Source organism: Sorex araneus, chromosome 8, assembly GCF_027595985.1.
Source record: "Sorex araneus isolate mSorAra2 chromosome 8, mSorAra2.pri, whole genome shotgun sequence".
Lineage (NCBI taxonomy): Eukaryota > Metazoa > Chordata > Mammalia > Eulipotyphla > Soricidae > Sorex > Sorex araneus.
Window position 1 is genome coordinate 53802167 of NC_073309.1, and position 23951 is coordinate 53826117.

Genomic DNA, 23951 nt, shown 5'->3' on the forward strand with positions numbered 1-23951 from the left:
AGATTGTCCAGACTAAACTTTTTTTTGGCTTTTTGGGTCACATCTGGCTATGCTCAGGGGTTACTCCTGGCTCTGCACTCAGGAATTATTCCTGGCGGTGCTCAGGGGACCCTATGGGATGCTGGGAATAGAACCCAGGTCGGCTGCGTGTGAGGCAAACGCCCTACCCACTGTGCTATTGCTCCAGCCCCAAGACTAAACATTTTTGTTGTTGCTTGTGGCGGGGCACACACATTGGCGCTCAGGGCTGACTCCTGGTTCTGCGCTTAGGATCACTCCTGGAGGAGCCCAGGAGACCACATGGAGTGTCAGGGTCAGCCACATGCTAGGCACATGCCCTCCCCACTGGGCCATCTCTCCCTGGGTGAATTCTGTTCTTTTGATTTTACAAATGAGGAAAGGGGCTTCTCATACACAGGGGCCCATGAGGGGGGCCCACCTTTGACCCCTGACCCCAGAGCTGCAGCTACCTTCAGGGTCCTGCCCACCTGTCCCCCACCCCCCCTCCCGCCCCGGGCAGCTCCCATCGAGGGGGAGACCAGAATGGAGTGTCGTTTTTGTCCCCTCTGCTCTCAGAATGGGACACTTGCGCTCCGGATGGCAGCAAAGGGGTCACGAATCTTGAGTTTGGGGTCAGACATTTTATTTTGCTTTGTTTTGTTTTCTTGCTTAGAGTCACACCCGGCAATGCTCAGAGCTTACTCCTGGCTCTGCACCCAGGAATTACTCCTGGCAGTGCTCAGGAGATCCTATGAGATGTTAGGGATCGAACTCAGGTCGGCTGCCTGCAGGATAGGGATCCTCCCCGCTGTGCTATCACTCTAGCCCTGGGGTCATATATTTATTTCCCAAATTGGCAGATTCACACATTTGAAATTTGGAACAATAGGACAGACATTTCTCTTGTTGCGCAGCTTTCATCCATGGAGAGATGTGCTAAGTGGGTTCCACGTGTCCACCCCCAAAGGCTCAGGACCCCCATGCAGCTGCAGGCTATGACTCATTGTCCCCCCTCTACCTGAGTGGTCAACGTTTGACCTGCACCCCCATCCATGCTTGGTGCCTTAACACATAAATGACTCACATAGTATGTTGCTTGCAAGGGAGGTTTGTTTTTACATTCCATTTGAGAGCGGAGAGATTTATCCACTTTTTTTTTTTATTTTAAGACTAAAGCTTGTTTTTATTTATTTTTTAATTTTTTTTTATTGAATCACCATGTGGAAAGTTACAAAGTTCTCAGGCTTATATCTCAGTTATACAATATTCAAACACACATCCCTTCACCAGTGCCCATATTCCACCACCAAAAACCCCAGTATACCTCCCTCCCCCGCCCCCCCATCCCCAACTGCATAACTGATGAATTTCACTTCATTTTCTCTTTACCTTGATTACATTCCATATTTCAACACAAAACTCACTATTGTTGTTGGAGTTTCCCCCCAAGAAAGACAGCCCTACTACCAAGGAAGCATTTGATAATTAGTTTCCCATTGCTGAGAATGAAGAGATATGTAGCCTCACTGCTCCAAGTACATAACTCTTTTTTTTCTTTTTCCTTTTCCTTTTTTTTCCCCTCATCCTCCTTCCCGTGCCTCATATTATGGTGGACGCCATGCCGCGTTTCTTCCCAAAAATGGGAAACAACCGGGAAAGGGATATTTCCTCTTCTCAGCCAGCGTGGGGCTATTGCTTAGTTCACAGTCTAGAGAAATGGCTGCTACTTTGATTACCTTCACTATTTCAACAAAAAACTCAGTTACTGTTTGGAGTTTCCCCCCAAAGTCAGACCTGCTAAAAAGGAACCGTTTCACATTGCTGACAATTAAGAGATGTTAAGTTTTGGATTTCTGTATAAAGTCCAGGGAAAATTCTGCCAGAAATTGCACAGCCCGGCTCACAGTCCCAGTGCATTGCTGTAAGAAGCTGCTCTGGATGCCAAAATGGGTTAGAAGGCCTCTGGAATCAAAGTCTTTAGGAGCAGAGGGTCTGTTTTGCTTTCAGCAGCTCCGGATTTATCTGGGCCAAGGGCGTGCTGGTAACACCCACTTCCCATGATTCCCTAGGAGCCCCAAAGTGTTAAAACCGTATACCTCTGGGTTAGGAGTCTTAGAACGTGGCTCCTGCCACGTGGATATTGCTGCCACCACCATTTTCCATGCAGAAAAACAGGGTGGAGAGGAAAGATCCATCCCCGGGCAGCGCGGAGTATCCACTTTTTAGTACCTAGCAATACCTCATTCCATTTCATTGCCAATTGTGTCATGGTATGAATGAATCTGCCATAATTCACTTACCCTCCTCTGTCACTGGGCATCTCTCTATCTCCAGTACTAGTTCTTACGCTTCCAAGTGCAGTGAAGTTTCCTGTACAAGGCGTTTTTTTGTTTGGTTGATTTGGGTTTGGGCCGCCCCCAGCGATGCTCAGGGCTTGCTCCTGGCTCAGTGCTCAGGGATCCCATATGGTGGGCGTAGGGGCCCACATGGAATGTCAGAGATCACACCTGGGCTGGGTTCATGCAAGGTGAGCGCCCTCCCTGTTGTCCTACCACTCGGGCCCTCTCCTGCAGAGTATTGGAGGTGGAACATATATGTTCTTTTCTCATGGCTGAAGCAGCCAGGCCACAGGGCACGGGTGGATGAGTCTCCCTGAAGGACTGGCTGAGTTCTGGAGGGGCCGGGTCCTCACCCACACTTGCTGTGGTCCATCCATCCGATCTTAATTGTTCTGTTCTGTGGGCCACACCTGGCGGTCCTCAGGGGCTACTCTGGGCTCTGAGCAAAGGTGGTTGCTCCCAGCAGTGCTCGTTGATGACATGGTTTGGGAGGCAGAACTGGGCGTTCCTGCATGCAAAAATGGTGCTTGGCCAAATGTGCTCTCTCTTTCCCCCCCATCCCTTTTGCTGTTTCCCATGCCAGTGAGGGAGGGGAGGAATGTCTCTTGGTGATTTGGATTTGACTTTCTTGAAGACCCAGAAACTTTTTATCTGACTATCGCTGAACCTCTCTCGCCAAGTGCTCATACAGCACCATGCCCATTTTCAAAACGAACTGTCTAGGGCTGTAGTGATAGCACAGCAGGGAGGGCGTTTGCCTTGCACTGGCCGACCCAGGTTCGATCCCCGGCATCCCATATGGTCCAGCACCACCAGGAGTAATTCCTGAGTGTAGAGCCAGGAGTAACCCTGAGCATCACTGTGTGTGACCCCAAAAGCCAAAATGAAAAGAACGAACTTGTGTCTTCACTGGGGGCTCATTGGGCTTCTGGCTCTGGGCTGTCTCCACGCTCACTGATAGACACACATGTGGCAGGTATCTTCAGACCCATCTATGAGTCAGAGCATTTTTCTTTACTTGTCTGTGTCTCTGCTCATCAGCGAAGTGGAGCTAATGATAAAAGCCAGCCAGGAGCAGGGCGTCTGGGGGATGCTGCTCAGAGTGCTGGAAAGAACGCCTGACATGCGCATGGCCCCAAGTTCAATTCCTGGCACTGAAAGCATACTGCCACTCCCCCAAATAATAATTCTAGAGAGCTTTTTTTTTTTTTTAATTAAAAGAGGGGGTTGGAGGTAGGGCACTCATTTTGCCTATCCCTGGAACCATATATGGTCCCACCAGGACCTGAGCACAAAACCAGGAGTAAGCCCTGGGCACCACCAGGTGGGGCTCCAAAATAAAAAGAAATTTTTAAGGCACATTCATAAGCTACAAGCCTTGAAGGAGATAACCTAGCACAGAGATCTAGCTCAGGGGTAGTGCCCTGGCCTTACGCATAAAAGCCCTGGATTCAGCCCCCTGCAATACACACACACACACACACACACACACACACACACACACACACACAACACACACACCTGGACGGTGTCCCTGCATAAAATGGGATCAGAGAAACCTGCGAACCCAGAGACCCACACTGTTGAACCATCGACAGCAGAGGGCGCTCCAGTCCCGTTTCCTAAATCTGGACGGTCCTTACTCCAGAAAGCAGATATGAATGAGGGTTTTTTTTTGCCAGATTTTGCCTAGGGACGTGCTGGGCAGGGTGGGGCACTTGCCTTTCACGTGAGCCCGCTAGGGATGATCCCCCAGTGCAAAGCCAGAAGTAAACCCTGAGCACCATCAGGTGTGGTCCAAAACTGAAAATAAATAATTTTTTTAAATGGCTGGGGGATAGGGGTGCATGGGTGGGAGCACCAGTAGGAGCACTATATATGAGACCCTCTCAGCAGCAGCGTTATGAACCACCATGCCTGGGATGAAAATATTTTTAATTTTTAAGAAGAGAATTATAGGGGCTGAAGCAATAGCACAGCGGGTAGGGCGTTTGTCCTGCACGTGGCCGACCCAGGTTCAATTCCCAGCATCCCATATGGTTCCCTCAGCACTGACAGGAGTTAATTCCTGAGTGCAGAGCCAGGAGTAACCCCTGGGCATCGCCGGGTATGACCCAAAAAAAGGAAAAAAGAATCATAGGGGCTGTAGAGATAGTACAGCGGGAGGGCACTTGCCTTGCAGGCAGCTAACCTAGGATCAAACCCCATCAGATCGTGGTCCCCGGAGTCCCGCCAGAGCCACCTCTGAGCACTGATCCAGAGGAAACCCCCAGGCACCGCTGAGTGTGGGCCTCCCCAAAAGGAAAAGGGAGCCAAATCCTGATTTGGGTGGTTGGGGGACCACCAGGGAGTGCTCAGGACTTACTCCTAGCTCTTGTGCTCAGAGATCGCTCCTGGCAGCCTCAGGGGGACCATACCGGGTGGCAGGGATGGAGTCTGGGTTAGCCAAGTGCAAGACAAGAGCCCGCCCCGCTGTGCTATGGCTGGGCCCTGCAGCCCCGGCCTCTCACCGACCCTTCCCACCCCCCAGACCCGCCATCCCGTTTCCATACTACCCTGGCATGAGGGCTGGGTGGAGGAAAGAAGGACGTTTCACCCCCAAAGCTGGTGTTTTTCATAAAGAAAATGAAGAAGCTTAACTCTGTCCCGCAGGAAGAGGGACATGGCCCACTGGGTCTGAGGGAGGAGGCTGAGGTTAAGGCTCCTGGGCCTGGGGAAGGGAAGTTGGGATCTGGGTTCCTGGGTTTGCGGTAGCGGGGCATGAGGAGTCTGGGGTCCTGGGTCTGAGGGAGGAGGGGCTGGGGGTCTGGAGTCCTGCGCCTGTCAGACGGAGGAGGCTGGGGTCTGGGTTGCTGGGTCTGGGGAGGAGGGGCTGGGGGCCTGGGCTCCTGGGGTGTGAGGGAGGATGCGATCGGGAGCAGGAGCTGGAAGGAGGTGGGTCCCCCGGAGAGCGTCCGGACGAGGGGTCCCGGGGGTCGCGGCGGAGCCCGGGGCGGAGGGGCTGGGGCGGCCGCAGTAACAAAGGCCGGTCCCCGCAGCGAGCAGCCCCCGGCCCCGCCCCCCGCCGCCCGCGCGCCCTGATTGGCCGGCCGGCCTGCCCGTCAGCGCAGCCCCCTCCCCGGGTCTGCAGCAGCTCCGGCCGCCTCGTCGCGCCCCCCCGGCCCCCTCCCCCCGCCCCCGCCGCCCCCCGGGCCGGTGCAGCCGCAGGCGGGGTCCCCTCCCCCGCCCCTCTCCCCGCGAGCCGGCCCGGACGGCCCCCGCCCCTCCCGCCCGCCGCCGCGATGCCCCCCCCTGCGCCCGGGGCCCGGCTCCGGCTCCTCGCGGCCGCCGCCCTGGCCGGCCTGGCCGTCATCAGCCGAGGTACCGCAGCGCGGGGTCGGGGGGCGCGGGCGGGCGGGCGGGGGCGGCCGCGGGGGTCTGCGCCGCTCCCGGGCCCCCGGCGGGGGAGGGCGCCGGGAGCCCCCCCGCCCCCAGGGCTGCTTCGGGCCGGGAGGACGTGTGGATGTTTGGGGGTGCAGCTAAGTGGAACTGGGCATGCACGGGAAGTTGGGGTGCTGCACGCTGCTCTGGCCGACTGTGTGGGTTCCCGGGGGTCGGAGGAAGAGGAGGGGGCAGTGGGGCAGAAAGGGTCAGCTCGGGTCATAGGGTGAAGTGCAGCTGGTTGGCGGGCGCGGGCTCAGGGGTCACCCGGGTGGTCTGCATGGAGGAAGTGTGGGTGAACCTCATAGTGCAGCGCAGGCCTGGGGCTGAGGCCTGGGAAAGCACCCAGGAGGGAGGGGGAGCAGAGGCTGAGGCCCAACGGGGTTAATGCGGTGCTCCTGGAGGGTTCCCAGGGGCCCCGCCAGGTCATAGTCAGGGACATCCCCAGGACAGCCGGCTGCTCTGAGGTGGCCGCAGTTCTGGGACAGCAGAGGGGTAGGGGCACCTGGCCTGGTGCAGAGGTGGGTCACCACCTCTCTGGCCTTCAGGTCTTGGTCTGTCCCTCCCGCTGGCCATGGCTGCGCCCCCTGACTCAGAGGGTGGGGCTGGTCCCTGCTGTCACCCCGACCCAGGTCTCCTCATTGTCACACACATCCCATCTCAGAGCCCCCCACCTGCCACCCTGGCCCCCCGGAAATCACATCCTGTTTCTCACTTCTGCTCTTCGGGGACCCGCCTCCCCAAATCACTAGTGTATGTAAATCCTGGGCCAGGAGGTAGCTCCTGGGGGTCTCAACAGGCAAGAGGGGCTGGAGGGCCTCACAGACAGCTGACCCGGGTTCCACCGGGCACCAAAAAACTCCCGAGTCCTGCCTGGAGTAAGCCCTGGACATGTCTGGGTGTGGCCCCTCCCCCCTCCAAAAAAAGAAATTCTCCAAATTACTGAAGGGACCCATGCATGCTGCCATGTCCTTGGGAGACCCTCATCTTGGCCCCCACTGTCCTCTAAACCTACTGTCCTTAATAATGGGATAGTGACCGGCCGGAGGGCCACACTTGGTGGTAGCCAGGTGCTATTCCTGGCTCTGAGCTCATGGGTGCCCCCTGGTGGTGCTTGGGAAAACATGCTGTGCCCGTGATCCAACCAAGACCCACCGCACAGCAGGCAGAGCCTGAGCCCCCATCCTGTGTCCCGGACCCAAATATCTTTCTTGAGAGCAAGCGCCCGGAAGATCAGCATTCCTTTTTTTCCTTTGAGTTTTGGGGTCACACCCAGCAATGCTCAGGGGTCAATCCTGGCTCTGCCCTCAGGAATTACTCCTGACGGTGCTCCAGGGACCCTCGGGGATGCCAGGGATAGAACCTGGGTCGGCCAGTGCAAGGCAAACGCCCTTCCCGCTGTGCTATTGCTCCAGCCCCTGGATTAGCATCTCTGAGCAGTTCTTTCACAGCAACCTTCCCCGCCCTCCCATTCACCCGGCAGGCTGGCAGGCCAATAGTCTGGAGGGGCAGAGCCCCAGTTCAACGCTCCAGTGACCGCTGAGCCCCTGGTATCACCATCCCCCCAGCATGCAGGTGCCGAGGTAGCCATGCCTCTGTCCCCATCACTTGGGTGTCCTCTTTCCCCCTCCCCCTGGACCCCCACGGCAAGGGCCAGGGGCATCTCATCACCCCCTTCACTCAGGGAAACTAGGTCCTGGTGACGGGGGGAGTGGAGGGGGGGTTCTGTGCCAACTGAGATCCCAGACGGGGCTGCCTCTGTCCTCTGCCTGGGCCACTGCCCCAGAGCAGGGAGGGGGCACAGAGACCCACCCACCCCCAGTGCCTCTGTGGAGCCCCGCTCCCAGCCAGGGGCACGACAGACTTTCCTTTATAAAGAGGGTGCCTGGCGCCAGTGGGCTGCTCATGTGGGTGAGCCCGCCAGGACACGCACCCACTGGACCCCACCCCAGCCACCGCAGAGGGAACTGCTTCCACTTGCCACCTTCCCTAGGGGTCAAAGGCTCTGACCACTGGGGTAGCTGGGGGCGCCCATCAATAAAGGGGAAGGGGCCAAAGAGAGCACTGTGGGGAGGGTGCTTGCCTTGCCAACACAGCTTTGATCCCCAGTACCACAGAGGGACCCCTGAGCCCTGCCAGGAGTAATCCCTGAGCACAGAGGCAGAGGAAGCCCTGAGCACTGCCAGGAGAGGGAAGGAAGGAAGGAAGGAAGGAAGGAAGGAAGGAAGGAAGGAAGGAAGGAAGGAAGGAAGGAAGGAAGGAAGGAAAGAAGGAAGGAAGGAAGGAGGGAGGGAGGGAGGAAGGGAAGGAGGAAGGAAGGAAGGGAAGGAAAAATAGTACATAGAGTTGGGTGTTTGCCTTGCACATGGCTGACCCAGGTTCTATCCCCAGCACCTCATATGTTCACCCAAGTTCTGCCAGATGATCCTTGAGCAAAGAGCCAGGAGTAAGCCTGAGCACAATGGAAGAAGGGAAGGAAGGAAGGAAGGAAGGAAGGAAGGAAGGAAGGAAGGAAGGAAGGAAGGAAGGAAGGGAGGGAGGGAGGGAGGGAGGGAGGGAGGGAGGGAGGGAGGGAGGGAGGGAGACAGAAAGGAAGGAAGGAAGGAAGGAAGGAAGGAAGGAAGGAAGGGAGGGAGGAAGGAAGGAAGGAAGGGAGGAAAGGAGGAAGGAAGAAAAGAAGGAAGGAAGGAAGAGAGGGAGGGAGAAAGGGAGGGAGGGAGGGAGGGAGGAAGACAGGAGGAAGGAGGGGAGGAAGGAGGGAAGGGAGGAAAGGAGGAAGGAAGGAGAGAAGGAAGGAAGAGAGGGAGGGAGGGAGGGAGGGAGGAAGACAGGAGGAAGCAAGGAAGGAGGGGAGGAAGGAGGGAAGGGAGGAAAGGAGGAAGGAGAGAAGGAAGGAAGGAAGAGAGGGAGGGAGGGAGGAAGACAGGAGGAAGCAAGGAAGAAAGGAAGGAAGGAAGGAAGGAAGGAAGGAAGGAAGGAAGGAAGGAAGGAAGGAAAGGAAGGAAGGAAGGAAGGAAGGAAGGAAGGAAGGAAGGAAGGAAGGAAGGAAGGAAGGAAGGAAGGAAGGAAGGAAGGAAGGAAGGAAGGAAGGGCCGGCCATCATCACCAGCTCGGGCTCCCTTCCCCAGAGACCACCCTTCGCCTCAGCACCTCCCCGTTCTGCACCAGGCTTAGCTCTAGGGGACATAGCTACAACAGGCCCCCTGGAAACTCCTGGGCTGGTTGGGGGTGGGAGGCAGGCTGTCCTGTCTGAGTCTATGCCAGTACCTGTGCCAGCTGGGCACAGCATGCTCTGAGGAGAGGTTGAGATGAGGAATCTCTGCCCGGAGCAGTCAGGGAGGCTCTCTCAAAGAAGAGGGCATTTGAGCATGGGTCTTGAAGAATGAATAGGAGTTCAGGTGTCAGCCCAGCATCATCCTTTTACAAACACTCACGTATTTCACAGGGCCAGGCCCCGGGTTGGGAGAGGCGGGGAACAGACCTGGAGCATGCTGACTGGGGCTGTTCCCTCCAGAAATGTCCAGTCTGATGGAGGAGACAGACCCAGTCTGAGCGCTGCAGGGTGTGGTCCGGGCATTGGGGGAGCAGGCGCCAAGCGTGACAAGACAGGGAGCCCCAAGTCAGTGTCAGAGGCCCTGCAGCTTTCACCTTAGACCCTCGCCCGCTGAGCTGGCGCTGGGTGCTGCGGTTGCCATGGAGCCAGCAGGGGAGGACCAGATCCAGGCCCCTTTGCTGAGGCCGCTGGCTGACCCACAGCTCTCCTCAGAGCCTGATTCCAGGGGCCCAGGAGCAGGGCCCGGTGGGGAGGGTCTGCCAGGACACGGGGGCCACCCCTCACCCCATTCCCCAGTGTGCGTCCCTGGGTAAGTCCGGGTCAGAACATGGAGCACCTTGGACAGCGCCCTTCGCCCAGGGCTGGGTCCCTCCTGGGCCATGGGTCTTGGAGGTGGGGGGCTTCATGGGGGTGCAGCTGTTGGACCACCCTGTGACCCCAGGGGTGACCCCCACAAAAGCCAGTCACCTCGCCCAGTGTCACGGCATTCGAGACGCATGTGACCAAGAGTATGGCGCATCCTGTGTGCACGAGTGTGTCTCCGTGTGTATCCTGGGAAAGTGTGTCTGTGTCCTAGTGAAAGATTGTCTATGTATGGGGGCCGGAGCGATAGCACAGTGGGTAGGGCGTTTGCCTTGCACGCAGCCAACCCGGGTTCGATCCCCGGCATCCCAAGCACTGCCAGGAGTAATTCCTGAGTGCAAAGCCAGGAGTAACCTCTGAGCATCGCTGGGTGTGACCCAAAAAGAAAAAAAAAAAGATTGTCTATGTATGGGTGTGTGTGTGTGTGTGTGTTTCCCAGTGTGTGTGTGTGTCTGTATGCCCTTGGGTGTGTGTACCTCTGCATGTGTCCTGTGTATCTCTGTGTGTCCATGTGTTCTGTGTATCTGTGCATATCTCTAGTATGTGTCTGTGTCTGTGTCCATGTGCATTTACATCTGTGTGTGTCCATGTGTGTGTACCTCTGTGTGTCCATGAGTATCTCTGTGTGTATCCATGTGTGTCTGTGTGTGTGTATGTTTGGTGTCTTTGTGTTTCCGTATATGTCCATGTCTGCCCGTGTGTTCATGTGTGTCCTCTTCTGGACTGTGGGATGCCCAGTCTTGTCCCACTGGTCCTGCCATCTGAGGGGCTGTCCCCTCTGACACAGCTGCAGCCTTCATGGTTCCCAGAAGGGTGCGGGTAGCGAGTCGGTGGTTGTGTCAGCATGTGGGATCAGACTGGTGTGATGTACCCTGTGGACTCATGCCTGCCCTGGTGCAGCCGCTGTGTAGGAGGTGCCCGGTCAGTGTGACGAGGGATTCGACTTGGCGGGGGGGGGGGTTGGTGCCCAGTGTGACAGGGGATACGGCTTGGGGGGTGCCCGGTCAGGGTGATGGGGAATCCAGCTGGAGGTCAGGGCCCGGTCAGTGTGACAGGGGATCCGGCTGAGGGGGCCTGGTCAGTGTGACAGTGGGGGGGGTATGGCTGGGGTGGGGGCTGACCCACTGGACAGGGACTGCCTGGCTTGGGTGTCCCCGCTGTGATCACACATGAAAAGACAAGGGTCCTGGGCTGTGCACGCGTACATGTGTGTCTATGTGTGCATGTGGTTGTGTTCATATATGCATGTGTGTCTGTGCATGTGTGAACATTTGCATGTACGTATGCATGTGTGTATTTGTGTGTGCATGTGTCCCTCTGAGCAGGCCCATCAGGCAGGGGCGAATGTGGGCCTGTTTCCTGCCTGGCTGGGTCCGGCTCTGCACATCATTCCTAAGCCTGGAGACATGTGAATGTGTGTACGTGTGAGTGTGTATGTGTATGTGTGAGTGTATATCTGAGTATGTGTGCATGTAGTGTGTGCATGAGTATGTCTGTGTGTAACCATGTGTGTGCTTGTGTCTGTGTGAGTGAGCATATGTCTGTCTGCAAGTGTGAGCATATGTATGTGTGTGTCTGTCAGCATGCATCTGAGTGTGAGCATGTGTATCTGTGTCTGTGTGAGCATGTGTGTGTGAGCATGAGTGTCTGTGTGAGCATATGTATGTGTGTCTGTGTGTGAGTGAGTTTGTGTGACATGTGCATGTATGTGTTCATGAACATGTATGTGTGCCTGTATGTGTGCCCACAAGTGCATGTGTGCATATTACTGTATGCATGAGCATGTATGCAGTAGTGTTTGAGTGTGTGCATTAGTTTGTGTGCATACATGTGTGTACATTAGTTTGTGCCCATGTGAGTGTGTTCATGCATTTGTTTCCCTTAGTGTGTGTATATATGCATGAGTGAGTGTGCATGTGCATGCATGAGTGTGCATGTGTGCATGAGTGAGTGTGCACAGCAGCAGCATCACTGGACTGAGTCCGAGGACAAGCTGTTCCCTGCCTCCGCAGCGCAGTCTCTGGCCTGGGTGGCCTCCAATGGGTCCGCTGCGGAGACCCCGGAGGCAGTGGGCAGCGGGCAGCGGTTCATTCATCAGATGAATCAGCTCCTAGCCGGGCCTGCCTGGCCCTCCCTCCCCGCGTCCGGCCAAGGTCACGGGCTCCTTCTGCCAGGCTCCCAGCCCCCTCTGCTGGCCGGGCTCCAGCCGAGGGGGTGGGGTGAGGGCGGGGCCAAGCTTCTGAAGTGCCGTCGGGAGATGGATGTGTCTGTGGGCAGGCCCGCATCTGTGTGTGCGCTGTCCATCCATCCGTGCGCATGGGCCGTGAACGTGTGTGCCCACCGGTACGGGGGGTCTGCTCCATCAGCCCAGGGTCGGCGCATGCATGTGCACTTCAAAGGTGCTGGCGGGTGAAAATCACACGTTTCTGTTTCTGTGCATGTGCTCGTGTGCCCACGGTCTCCCAGACCGTCCCTGTGTACATGTCTCTGTGCCTGGTGCAGCACAGACAATGCAGCGACCTGCTGTGGTGTGTGTTTGTTGGAGTGGAGGGTGGGGGGGTGTGCACGTGTATTGGTGTGCACCTAAGCTTAGTGCATGTGTGTGTGTATGTGCATGTGCATGCATTTGTGTGTGAATGACTGTGTTTGATGTGTATTTGTGCATATGTGGTGTGAGTGCGCGTGTGTGGTCGGTGTGATTGTGTGTGTGTGAATGTGTGCACGTGTATGAGTATGTGTGATGTGTGTGCTTGTGTGTGTGCTTGTATGTGCGTGTGTGGTGTGTGTGCACAGTGTGTGTTTGTGTGTGATTGTGTGTGAGAGTGTGTGTGTGTGTGCGTGTGTCTCCTCCCAGAGTCTGCCCCTGGGAAAAGCCTGGTGCACCTGGGTGCACCTCAGAAGCAGCATCAATGGTGTGTGGTGCCAGCGGGAACGTGCTGCTGGCAAAGGTGTGTGTGTGTGTGTGTGTGTGTGTGTGTGTGTATGAATGTGCTTGTGTGTGTTCATGTGTATGTACATGTGCGCGCGTGTGTGTAGCTGTGTGGAGTGTGTCAGTGCCTGTGCCCTCCCACAGGGCTGCTGTCACAGAGCCTGGAGTTCAGCTCCCCTGCCGACAACTACACGGTGTGCGAAGGCGACAATGCAACTCTCAGGTACCGCACAGGGGCTCCGGCAGGCTGTCCCCACCTGTCAGGGCTGGCGCTGTCGGGGGTCTGGGTGACCCAACCCACAGAGGGAGAAGCACAGGGCTCAGCTCCCTCACCTGACCCAAGGCCCTGCCCCCGCTCTGAGTCTCTGCCCCCCTCTCTGGGTCTCTGTCCCCCTCTGGGTCTCTGTCCCCTTCCCTCTGGGTCTCTGTCCCCCTCCCTCTGGGTCTCTGTCCCCCTCCCTCTGTCTGGGTCTCTGTCCCCCTCTCTCTGGGTACCTGTCTCCCTCTGGGTCTCTGTCCCCCTCTCTCTGGGTACCTGTCTCCCTCTGGGTCTCTGTCCCCCTCCCTCTGGGTCTCTGTCCCCCTCCCTCTGGGTCTCTGTCCCGCTCCCTCTGTCTGGATCTCTGTCCCCCTCTCTCTGGGTACCTGTCTCCCTCTGGGTCTCTGTCCCCTCTCTCTGGGTACCTGTCTCCCTCTGGGTCTCTGTCCCCCTCCCTCTGGGTCTCTGTCCCCCTCCCTCTGGGTCTCTGTCCCGCTCCCTCTGTCTGGATCTCTGTCCCCCTCTCTCTGGGTACCTGTCTCCCTCTGGGTCTCTGTCCCCCTCTCTCTGGGTACCTGTCTCCCTCTGGGTCTCTGTCCCCCTCTCTCTGGGTACCTGTCTCCCTCTGGGTCTCTGTCCCCCTCTCTCTGGGTACCTGTCTCCCTCTGGGTCTCTGTCCCCCTCTCTCTGGGTACCTGTCTCCCTCTGGGTCTCTGTCCCCCTCCCTCTGGGTCTCTTGTCCCCCTCCCTCTGGGTCTCTGTCCCGCTCCCTCTGTCTGGGTCTCTGTCCCCCTCTCTCTGGGTACCTGTCTCCCTCTGTCTGGGTCTCTGTCCCCCTCTCTCTGGGTACCTGTCTCCCTCTGTCTGGGTCTCTGTCCTCCTCTCTCTGGGTACCTGTCTCCCTCTGTCTGGGTCTCTGTCCCCCTCTCTCTGGGTACCTGTCTCCCTCTGTCTGGGTCTCTGTCCCCCTCTCTCTGGGTACCTGTCTCCCTCTGTCTGGGTCTCTGTCCCCCTCTCTATGGGTACCTGTCTCCCTCTGGGTCTCTGTCCCCCTCTCTCTGGGTCTCTGTGCCCCTCTCTGTGTCTCTGATCCTCTCTGGTTTCTGTCCCCTCTCTTTTGGTCTCTGTCTCCCTCTCTGGGTCTCTGTCCCCCTCCCTGAGTCTCTGTCCCCCTCTCTCTGGGTCCCTGTCCCCTTCCCTCTGCGGCCCGCCCCTTCCATTCTCCAGCCCACCACACTCAGGGTACCTGTCTCCCTCTGGGTCTCTGTCCCCCTTTCTCTGGGTACCTGTCTCCCTCTGGGTCTCTGTCCCCCTCTCTCTGGGTACCTGTCCCTGGGTCCCTGGGCTCACAACTGTCTGAGCTCAGTTCTCCCACCTGTTAAGGAGCCCCGCAGTGACAGCAGGAGGTAGGGGGCCTGCGTCCCCTCGCCCCCAGCCTCTCCCTCCACATCGCCAACAGCTGCTTCATTGATGAGCACGTGACACGCGTGGCCTGGCTGAACCGCTCCAACATCCTGTACGCGGGCAACGACCGCTGGACCAGCGACCCGCGCGTGCGCCTGCTCATCAACACTCCCGAGGAGTTCTCCATCCTCATCACGCAGGTGGGGCTGGGCGACGAGGGCCTGTACACCTGCTCCTTCCAGACCCGCCACCAGCCCTTCACCACTCAGGTCTACCTCATCGTCCATGGTGAGCCTGGCAGTGCCGGTGGCTGCGACGCTCCCCCAGCCACCTGGCCCTGAGCCTGTGGAGAGAGAGGGGAAGATACTGCCCTTGCATGCGGGGCCGACCCAGGCCCCTCCCGGGCCTGCAGAGGGTCCCCAAGTTCCTCTAGGAGTCAGTCCTAAGCAGCCCCCACTGAAAAAAATAAAGGGTCTGGAGCACTAATACAGCAGGGAGGGCATTTGCCTTGCACACGGCCAACCGGGTTCGATCCCCGGCGTCCCCTGTGGTCCCCGAGCACCATCAGGAGGAATTCCTGAGTGCAGAGCTGGGGGTAAGTTCTGAATATCATCAGGTGTGGCCCCAAAAGCCAAAAATAAATAAATAAACCCTAAATAAATAAATAAAGCCATGACCAGCCTTCTTCCCCAGCAGGTAGGTAGGGCGGGCAGGGCCAGGGGCTAATGGATTCATCTTTGTCAAACCTCAGGACAGGGTAAGCGAACACGGGAACAACCGTAGTCAGCACCATTTCTTCGATATTTTAAAATTTAATGAACGAATGACCAAAAATAGATGAGGGCAGAACAGACCGGTAGCGGGAGAGTCGGGTCAGATGAAGGTGGAGGGTACAAGGAAGGGGCGGGGCAGATGAGAAAGCGTGGGGGAGACAGAGGCCAGAGGCCAGCGGTGAGGGGGAAGCCAGAGGAAAGGGGGCAGGAACTCCCATGGAAAGACCCAGGGGACTGGGGGCGTGCAGAGGACTGAAGTACAGGCATTGCACCGGCCACCCTGGACCCCCCCCCAGCACTGCAGGGGGCCCTCACCCCCCTTGACATGGGGAGTGTCAGCGGGAGTCCTGAGTCTCAGGGAGGAAGGCTGGGGGATGGACCTCTGGGTCTGAAGGAGGAGGCTGGGGTCTGACCCCTGGGTCTGAGGGACGAGGCTGGGGTCTGGCTCCTGGGACCCGGGGTTTAAGAGAGGAGGGCTGGGGCATGGACCCCTGGGTCTGGGGGGCCCCTGGGGCCCAGGCACAGCCTCTCCCTGCCCCCCCCACAGTTCCCGCCCGCATTGTGAACATTTCCTCGCCTGTGACGGTGAATGAGGGGGGCAACGTGAACTTGCTTTGTCTGGCTGTGGGGCGGCCGGACCCCACTGTGGCCTGGAGGCAGCTCCGAGGTGAGACCCTGCACCTGGCAGAAGCCCTGCCCCCACCCACACCCGGGGCCTTCCGACACCCTCATAGCTCAGTGAGCATCAGAACCCGACCCCAACCCCTCCTGGCTCCCGATCCTGCAGCATCTCCAGCAGACCCCAGACTTAGCCCCATCACCCCTCATCATCCCCAAGCCAGGCGACTACCTCCCAGTTCCCGGCTTGCCACCTGCCCCCAAGACCCCCGTGCCTTCCCCGAGGCTCACCCCCTTCTCCTGGGCTCAGATCCCCACCACTCAATGGCCCCAGTCAGGCTATGAGCCCCCAACCACCCCCACCCCACCATCTCCATCACCACCTCCTGCCTCGCTGCCTCCTCCTCCACTGCCACCATTAAAACCACCACCACCGAGTGACCGTGGACAAGCCCCACGCCCCATTGTCTTCATCTCCAAACTGTGTGACTCAATCCCCAGACCCTCATTTGAAGACTCCCTCCCCACCCTCATCCCGACCCCTGCCAGCTTTCGTGCCATTCTCTGGACCCAGGACAGTCTCCGGCACTGGGCCCCGCTCTCCTGGATCTGAGCTCCCCAACGGCCTGACCCGCCAGAGACCCCGGCTAACCATCCCCACCACCAGATACTGACTCCCCAAAAGTTGCATCCCAGGCCCGAAATTTCCTAGATGTTTCCGAGTCCCCCACTCGGGGACCCTCCCGAATCAGAGTCTGGGTTCCCAGGTGCCCGGGATCCCACCCCTAAGACCCCAGGATCCTTCCCCACGGGCTCCTTACAGGTCCCTGCCCCGTCCCCAGCAGGAGGCCCCAGGCCCTGCGGTGGCTGCCCCGCTGATGTGTGTCCGTGTTGTGCCCGTGTTGTCCCGTGTTAAGTGTTTGTGTCCGGCCCCCGCCCCCTCCCCACCCCTCCCCCACAGATGGCTTCACCTCGGAGGGCGAGATCCTGGAGATTTCTGACATCCAGCGGGGCCAGGCCGGGGAATATGAGTGTGTGACTCACAATGGGGTGAATTCGGCGCCTGACAGCCGCCGCGTGCTGGTCACCGTGAACTGTGAGCGCCCAGGGCGCTGGACGCGAGAGGGAAGCGGGCCCTGGGTTCCGGGTCTGAGGGAGGAGGCGGCGGGCGCTGCTCTAGGGGCTGGGGGCGGGGCCGGGGCGGGCCTTCAGGGACTGGGGCGGGGCGACAGTGCCTTGTGGGAGGGGCTTCTGGTGGGGGCGGGGCTTCGGGAACTACTGTCTTGTGGGCGGGGTGCCAGGGGCTGAGGAGGTAGGCGGGGCTCCAGGGGCCGAGAAAGTGGGCGGGGCTCCAGGGCCTGAAGAGGCGGGACTCCAGGAACTGGAGTGGAGGCTTGCAGGGGCTGGGTAGACAGTGCTAAGCGGGGCGGGGAAGAGGGGCTCCAGGGCCTGGCGAGACGGGGGCGGGGCTGAAGGGGCTGGGGGAGAGGGGCGGGGTCCAGGGGCGGTGCGGACCTCCAATAGCTAAGAGGCGGGCATCCCCGGGGCTGCTGGGAGTAGGAGTAGGTCCTTAGTACCCCTCTGGCCCCACAATTTTGACTCTTGTCCCGCTCCCGCCCCCCCCCCTGCCAGATCCTCCAACCATCACGGATGTGACCAGCGCCCGCACAGCCGTGGGCCGAGCCGCCCTCCTGCGCTGCGAGGCCATGGCGGTGCCCCCCGCGGACTTCCAGTGGTACAAGGATGACAGGCTGTGAGGACTGCACCCAGGCGGGCCTTGGGGACCGGGCTGTAAGGGGCGGTTGCCGGCGATCCGTTTCCCCTCTGACAGCTAGGGAGCCGGGCGGTGAAAGCTGGAAGCTGTCCTCGGTCCCCATAACTGGGATGGGGGTGGGAGTCTGGTTTCTAGGTGACGGGGTACTGTGAAGACTTACTGAAAGTTGGGGTCCCCGAATGATGAGCGCAGGAGCCCAGCCTCCTCGGGCTGTTCAGGGAGAAGCTCTGGTGTCAGATGTGGAGGACCAGGCGGGAGGCTCCAAGGCCGTTTCTCGTTTCCCGCCGGGGACTCCTTCCTGGGCACCCGCACTCTGTCCCGGGTTGGGCCCCTGGTCTCCGCTGTGCCCCCTTATTTTCACGATTTTCACCTGTGGTTCTTTGGCGTCCGCAGGGGGGCCTTAGTTGAGAGTCCAGCAGACCCTAGGAGCCTCTAGAATGGGCTCACGCAGAAGCCTCCAGTGCCTCTCCGGAGCCGGAGTCCTCCGTGCGAGTGACCTGGGGGTCGAGGGGGTTGCGCAGAGGAAAGTAATGCGGGACTTCCCCGAGATCCTGAGAGCAGGGGGCAGGGCTGTGTGCCAAGGGGGTGCGGGGACGTGGGTCCTGACCCGAGTCCCCGGCAGGCTGAGCGGCGGCACGGCGGAAGGCCTGAAGGTGCAGACCGAGCGCACCCGCTCCATGCTTCTCTTCGCCAACGTGAGCGCCCGGCACTACGGCAACTACACGTGTCGCGCCGCCAACCGGCTCGGAGCGTCCAGCGCCTCCATGCGGCTTCTGCGTGCGTCTGAGCGGCGGCCGGTGGGGCGGGACGCGCGGGGCGCGGAGCGGGAGTAGGGCGGGGCCGTGGGAACGGAGCGCAGGCGGGGGGCGGGGCGAGAGGGGGCGGGGCGGGCAGGGCTGTGGGAAAGTGGCGGGGTCCACGGGAGAGAGAGTGGGACCGTGGGAGAAAATAGGGTTGTGGGAAAGTGGGCGAGGCGGCGGAAATCCGCCTAGGAAAGTGGGCGTGACCGTGGGTGACGACGGGAGCGGGGGCGGGGGGACAGGCAGTCACCTACCTGCACCGCCCAGAAAGACCCTAATTTAGCAAAGTGAAGGCCAAGGAGATTCAGATGCAAAACTAATGACCAATAAAGATTCCTTGGAAAAAAGAAAAAAGTGATCACAGAGGCTTGGACGCTAGGGATATAGCAGTGTATAAACAACACAACGGCTTGGGACTCGCTGAGTTTACCGGCCAATAGTAGTAGAAAATCAATAAGCGAGTTGACATAAAATAAATAAAGCCGGGCTGTAGTGATAGCACAGCGGGTCGGGCGTTTGCCTTGCACGCAGCCGACCTGGGTTCGATTCTAGCATCCCATATGATCCCCTGAGCACTGCCAGGGGTAATTTCTGAAAGCAGAGCCAGGAGTGACCCCTGTGCATCACTGGGTGTGACCAAAAAAAGCAAAAATAAATAAATAAATAAAATAACGGAACAAATATTAAATAAGACAGAAATCAGCTTGGATATTGAAAAGGGCTATGAAGGAAATAAGGAATGGAAGCATTAGTTAAGCTCATCAGCGGAAGCTTCCTGGAGAACTGAGATCTGAATTGTGAGAAAAACATGATGGAAATGGTCCGAAGACAGCACTGCAGTTGGGCAGGAGTCAAGCTCGACAAGAACCATGGTGTGGGGCTTAAGGGTAAACATGGAGGGACAAGGCCAGAAAGGTGGGAGAGAGTGCCTAGAGAACAAGGCAATTGCCTGGCTTGTGGCCAGCCCTGATCCTAAGCAACACCCACTACCCCCAGTGCTGAGCCACTGTCCTCTGTGGACTACTGGGTGAGGCCCCAAAGGAGTCGGGTGGAGGTAAGGATTTGAATTTGCCCTGGTGCAGGGGTGCAGGGTGAAGCCATAAAGCTGAGCTATCTGAGGGTAGGGTGAGGCCGAAATAAGGGAGCCCAGAGAGATTCTCAGCTGATAGAAGACAGATGCTGCTGTCAGTCAAGCAACTTTTTTGTTTTTGTTTTTTGCTTTTTGGGTCAAACCCGGCAATGCTCAGGGGTTCCTCCTGGCTCTGCACTCAGGAATTACTCCTGGCAGTGCTTGGGGGACCATATGGGATGCTGGGAATGGCACTCAGGTCAGCCGCATGCAAGACAAATGTCCTACCCGCTGTGCAATCGCTCCAGCCCCTCGAGCAACTTTTCTATTTGTTTTTTGGTGGAGTCTGGGTGGCACCAAAGCCTGATTCTAGGAGACCTTTTGGGGGGAAGTGGGAAGCACTGTCAAGGTGCTTCTAAGATTTGGACCTGAGGGGACATGGGGATGTGACATTGATATGGGGAAGCGTGTGGGTGCATCAAAAACTCGAGTGTAGTTTTGACTGTGAGATGCTGGCAGGAATGCTGAACGACAAACGGTCCCAGTGTGAGAGCATGACAGAGGGCTCACCCTGAGCACTGGACAGGTACAGACACACACCACTTCTTCCTAGCTCCTTTGTGACTCTGTCTCTCTCCCCCCAGGCCCAGGATCCCTGGAAAACTCAGCCCCGCGGCCCCCAGGGGCCCTGGCCCTCCTCTCCGCCCTGGGCTGGCTGTGGTGGAGGATGTAGGAAGCGCCAGTGCAGCCGGCTCCCCCCTCCACGCAGGGCTGGGGGGCCTGAAGCTGAGAGCGAGAGAATAAGGGGGAGCAAGTGCCGTGGGTCTCCAGGGAGCAGAAGAGCTCTCGGCCACGAGGAAGGAGAGAGGAGGAAGAGGAGGGAGCAAGATCTTTAGAGAACCCATCACTGTGAGGGAAAACGCAAACTTATGCATCTTTCTACAGCCATTCCCGCCACCCTTCACGTTTCCCACTGTGACCCACCCCCGGCCACCCCACACCCCTCTCTTAGCTCAGGCTGTCAATCGGATGGCGTGTGTGAGTGCGAGTGTGAGCCTGCACGGGTGTCTGACCTGCTTGTACGCCTGTGTGGGTGGGATGGGGAAGGGGGCTCAGTGGTTATCCCGCCCGCACCCCCACATCCACCACCCCCACCCTGTGCCTCTCTCCTCTGGCTGGGCGTAGGGATGGGGGCTGTGGGTGGAAACTGTGAAGTGAGGGTTGTTCCAGGCTCCTGGCTTTTCTGATATATGCAGCAACCTCCCTCCCCCCTCCCCCATCCAAAGGGCATCACCTGAGCAGCTGGGGTGGGGGGGTGCTCACCTTGGAGCTGCCATTGAGCCTCTGGGAGCAGGTGGGGGGCATCCATCTGGCCTGCCTGCTCTCGCCCGCCAGCTGGGGCGAGCAACCCTCTGTAGCCAGAGGCCCCATCCCTGGCCAGTGGCCTGAGTGCTTCCCTATGTCCCCATCCCCAAACTTTCTGGCCCCTCCCGGGCCAATCGGTGCTTCCATCCAACTGGCAGGGTTATGACCAGAGTCACCTGTCTAGTGCTTTGCCCTGCCCCAACCCCACTCCCTCTGCCACCCGCGGCACCACCAGCTGCCCCAGGGTCCCGCAGCTGGCCCACCGCTGTGAGTGCGGCCCGCCTCTCCCCGGCCGCTCCACCAACGCCTAAGGCTACCCCCACCACCCTCACACATTCAGACAGACACACACCAGCGACTGACCAGCAATAGGCCCTGCGTCTCTCTGTCCTGCGGCAGGTGGCCAGCTGTGGGCCCCTGAGGTGGGATGTGGCCAGGAAGGGGCTCTCTGGGACCCTAAGTGTAGGAACACCCCCTCCTGGCACCCCTCAGGACTCCACGTCCAGGAGGAAGCAGCCCTCTATGGACATCTCGAGCCCATACCAGGTGCTTCTACTCCCGGGGGACCCCCTACAGACCACACCCCAAACCACCCAGAGCTTAGGGGGGAAGAAGGCAGGGCAGGGACCAAGGGGCAGTGACTGTACCTCAGACGGGGGCGTGGGCCCCATCCCACATTGTCTTCCATTCCCAGGGCCCGGGGGGGATGGGGCGGGGTGGGGAAAAGGTCCCAGGGAGGGAGGGTGGGGGGCCCTGGGAGCCGTGTGTTCCGATTCATGGGGAGTGTTGAGACCACCACACCAATAAACGCCTTTTTCCAAAGTCTCTGCATGCACGTGTCAGAGTCATTAAAAATGGGACAGGGGGAGGGGGCATACTGAGGGCAAAGGATCACTTGGTAGCCTGTCCCCTGTAGCATATTTTTTCTCTTTGGTAGATTTTTCTTTTTGGGTCACACCCGGCAATGTTCAGGGATTACTCCTGGCAGTGCTCGGGGTACTGATGCTGGGGATCAAACCCGGGTCGGCCGCATGCAAGGTAAATGCCCTAACCACTATACTATTGCTCCAGCCCCGACTCTTTGGTAGATTTAGAATTCACCTGGTACGGATGTGACTCCTGATCGGCTGAAGCCACTTGGCAGAGCCATTTCCCAGCATGCGGCCTGCTTCATAGCAGGCACAGGGCTCATTCTAGGGCTCGGAGCCACATTCCTGTGGGACCCATGAGCCCATCCCAGGAACCTGCACCCAAAGAGCTGTTTCTCTTCAGAGGGGGAGAGATCGGGGTCTGCGGGGACAGGGATAGAAACACTGGAGCGAAAAGATCTGGGAGCATAAAGCCACAACAGCATCATTGCTGTGCCAGCCAAACTGGAGCCAGAGAACAGCAGGGAGGGCGCTTGTCTTGCACACGAGAGACCTAGACCCCATAGGGCCCCCCGAGTCCTGCCAGGAATTATCCCTGAGAGGAAAGCCAGGAGTGAGTCCTGAGCACATCAGGTGTGATCCCAAAACAAAATCAAACAAACACACACACTCACAAAACTCTTCACTTCCCTAAGCTGCATCCACTTCACTTAGTGCCAATTTCTGTTAGTTCTCAAGGAAAGAACTCGAGGGGTTCCTTCTGGTTTCATTCAGCATTTTTCATCCACAGCACTGCAGAGGAAAGAGGGATTCCAGCCTTCAGCTTCCCAGGAGGATCCACGCTCTCTGTGTCCCAGAAGTCTCTGTTATGCTCACGTTTACCAGAATCATCTTTGATACCTCGAGACTGGTGCCATTTATCGATGCTTTAGTTATTTGTTTCCACTCTTCTCAGTTATTAGACCCACTGAACTCCCGTGACACAGACAGGACTTCCTGATTTCCCAGCCTCCATTGCTATGATGTGGCCATTTTGGTTCCACAAAGCACCTGGGAAGTTTGCTGTCAAGCTTCTGGGAAGTTTTTTCCCCCCACTCAGGTTGGTGGAGCAAAGGGCACAGGAAGAGAGAGCTCTGCTTCCTTCTATCTTCAGACACAATTGTGTGAAGAGGTGATGGCTGGAACAGTGGCAGTCATCTAAGCCACAAGAGACAACATGCCGAGCCTCCGAGCCTCCACTCCTCTCTTCTTTCTTCCTGTTGCCATTCATTTCCTCCCTTGCAGCCAAAGGAATGTCCATTGGTGCACTCCCTCCAGGTCCCATGAGAAACCCAGCTGGAAAAGAAAGTCATCACAGTGGCCAGGCAACGGAAAGTCGCCCTTCACCAGAACGTCGAAGTAGGCCGTGGTTTATTGAGTGCTCTGTGTGTGTGCAACTTGGTATGAGAGCTGGGAGTAGCAATGTGGTCTCTGTACTCACACAGCTCTTCATGCAGCAAGAGCCAGAAACAGAACAAGTTAGGAGGGCTGGACATATGGGTACGTGAGAGAAAGGTTCAGGCATCTGGGTGAGGCAAGACCAGGAAAGGGGCTTCTGAAATGTAACGATTGACTTTCCACAAGAAAGGTGAATGTCCTAGGGGGAAAGGGAGCACTCCGCACTGAGCAAACTCTGTCACTGTCACTGTCATCCCGTTGCTCATCGATTTGCTCGAGTAGGCACCAGTAACATCTCCATCGTGAGACTTGTTGTTATTGTTTTTGGCATATCAAATACACCACAGGGAGTTTGCCAGGCTCTGCCGTGAGGGCAAGATACTCTCGGTAGCTTGCCGGGCTCTCCAAGAGGGGTGGAGGAATCAAATCCGGGTCAGCCGCATGCAAGACGAATGCTCTTCCCGCTGCGCTATCACTCCAGGAGCAAATATTTGGAGGTGAGAGGGAAAAAATAAAGTGCAGCAGAGAACAGACCTATGCTACTGGAGGAATAGGAGGAAAGTTCTGGAAGGACAGGTCAGAGGTCATGGGGGTCAAACTCCAAGATTTGAAGGTCATGGTGAGGAGCATGGGGGAAGGGCACTGGACAGCTAGGGGAGTTTACAGATGAGAGGCCAGAGTCTCATTTGTGCAGATGCTGGGAAGGAACAGGGCGTGGTCTGAGGGGCAGAGTGGGACAGGAAAATTTTCTTCTGAGCATGAGGGGTTACCCCTCTCCAGCTCAGAGCGACACCAGAAACAGCCTAGACTAAGAACATGACCTGGTGAGCAGGAGGTGGCCAGTCCGGAGGCCCATTTTTTTTTTTTTTTTTTTTTTTTGCTTTTTGGGTCACACCCAGCGATGCATGGGGGTTACTCCTGGCTCTGCACTCAGGAATTACCCCTGGTGGTGCTCGGGGGACCCTATGGGATGCTGGGA

The 23951-nt window shown here is 58.0% G+C and overlaps 1 protein-coding gene across 1 annotated transcript; it reads left to right on the top strand.

Annotated features, from left to right (window-relative positions):
* Positions 1-5542: 5542 nt before the first annotated feature.
* IGLON5 (IgLON family member 5) lies at positions 5543-21361 on the top strand. The gene is made up of 8 exons (XM_055145987.1): positions 5543-5699; positions 12749-12827; positions 14323-14555; positions 15588-15707; positions 16620-16754; positions 17291-17411; positions 18055-18209; positions 19946-21361. The coding sequence occupies exons 1-8, from the start codon at positions 5621-5623 to the stop codon at positions 20032-20034; spliced, it is 1011 nt and encodes a 336-aa protein (XP_055001962.1). The 5' UTR covers positions 5543-5620; the 3' UTR covers positions 20035-21361.
* The last annotated feature ends 2590 nt before the right edge of the window (positions 21362-23951 follow it).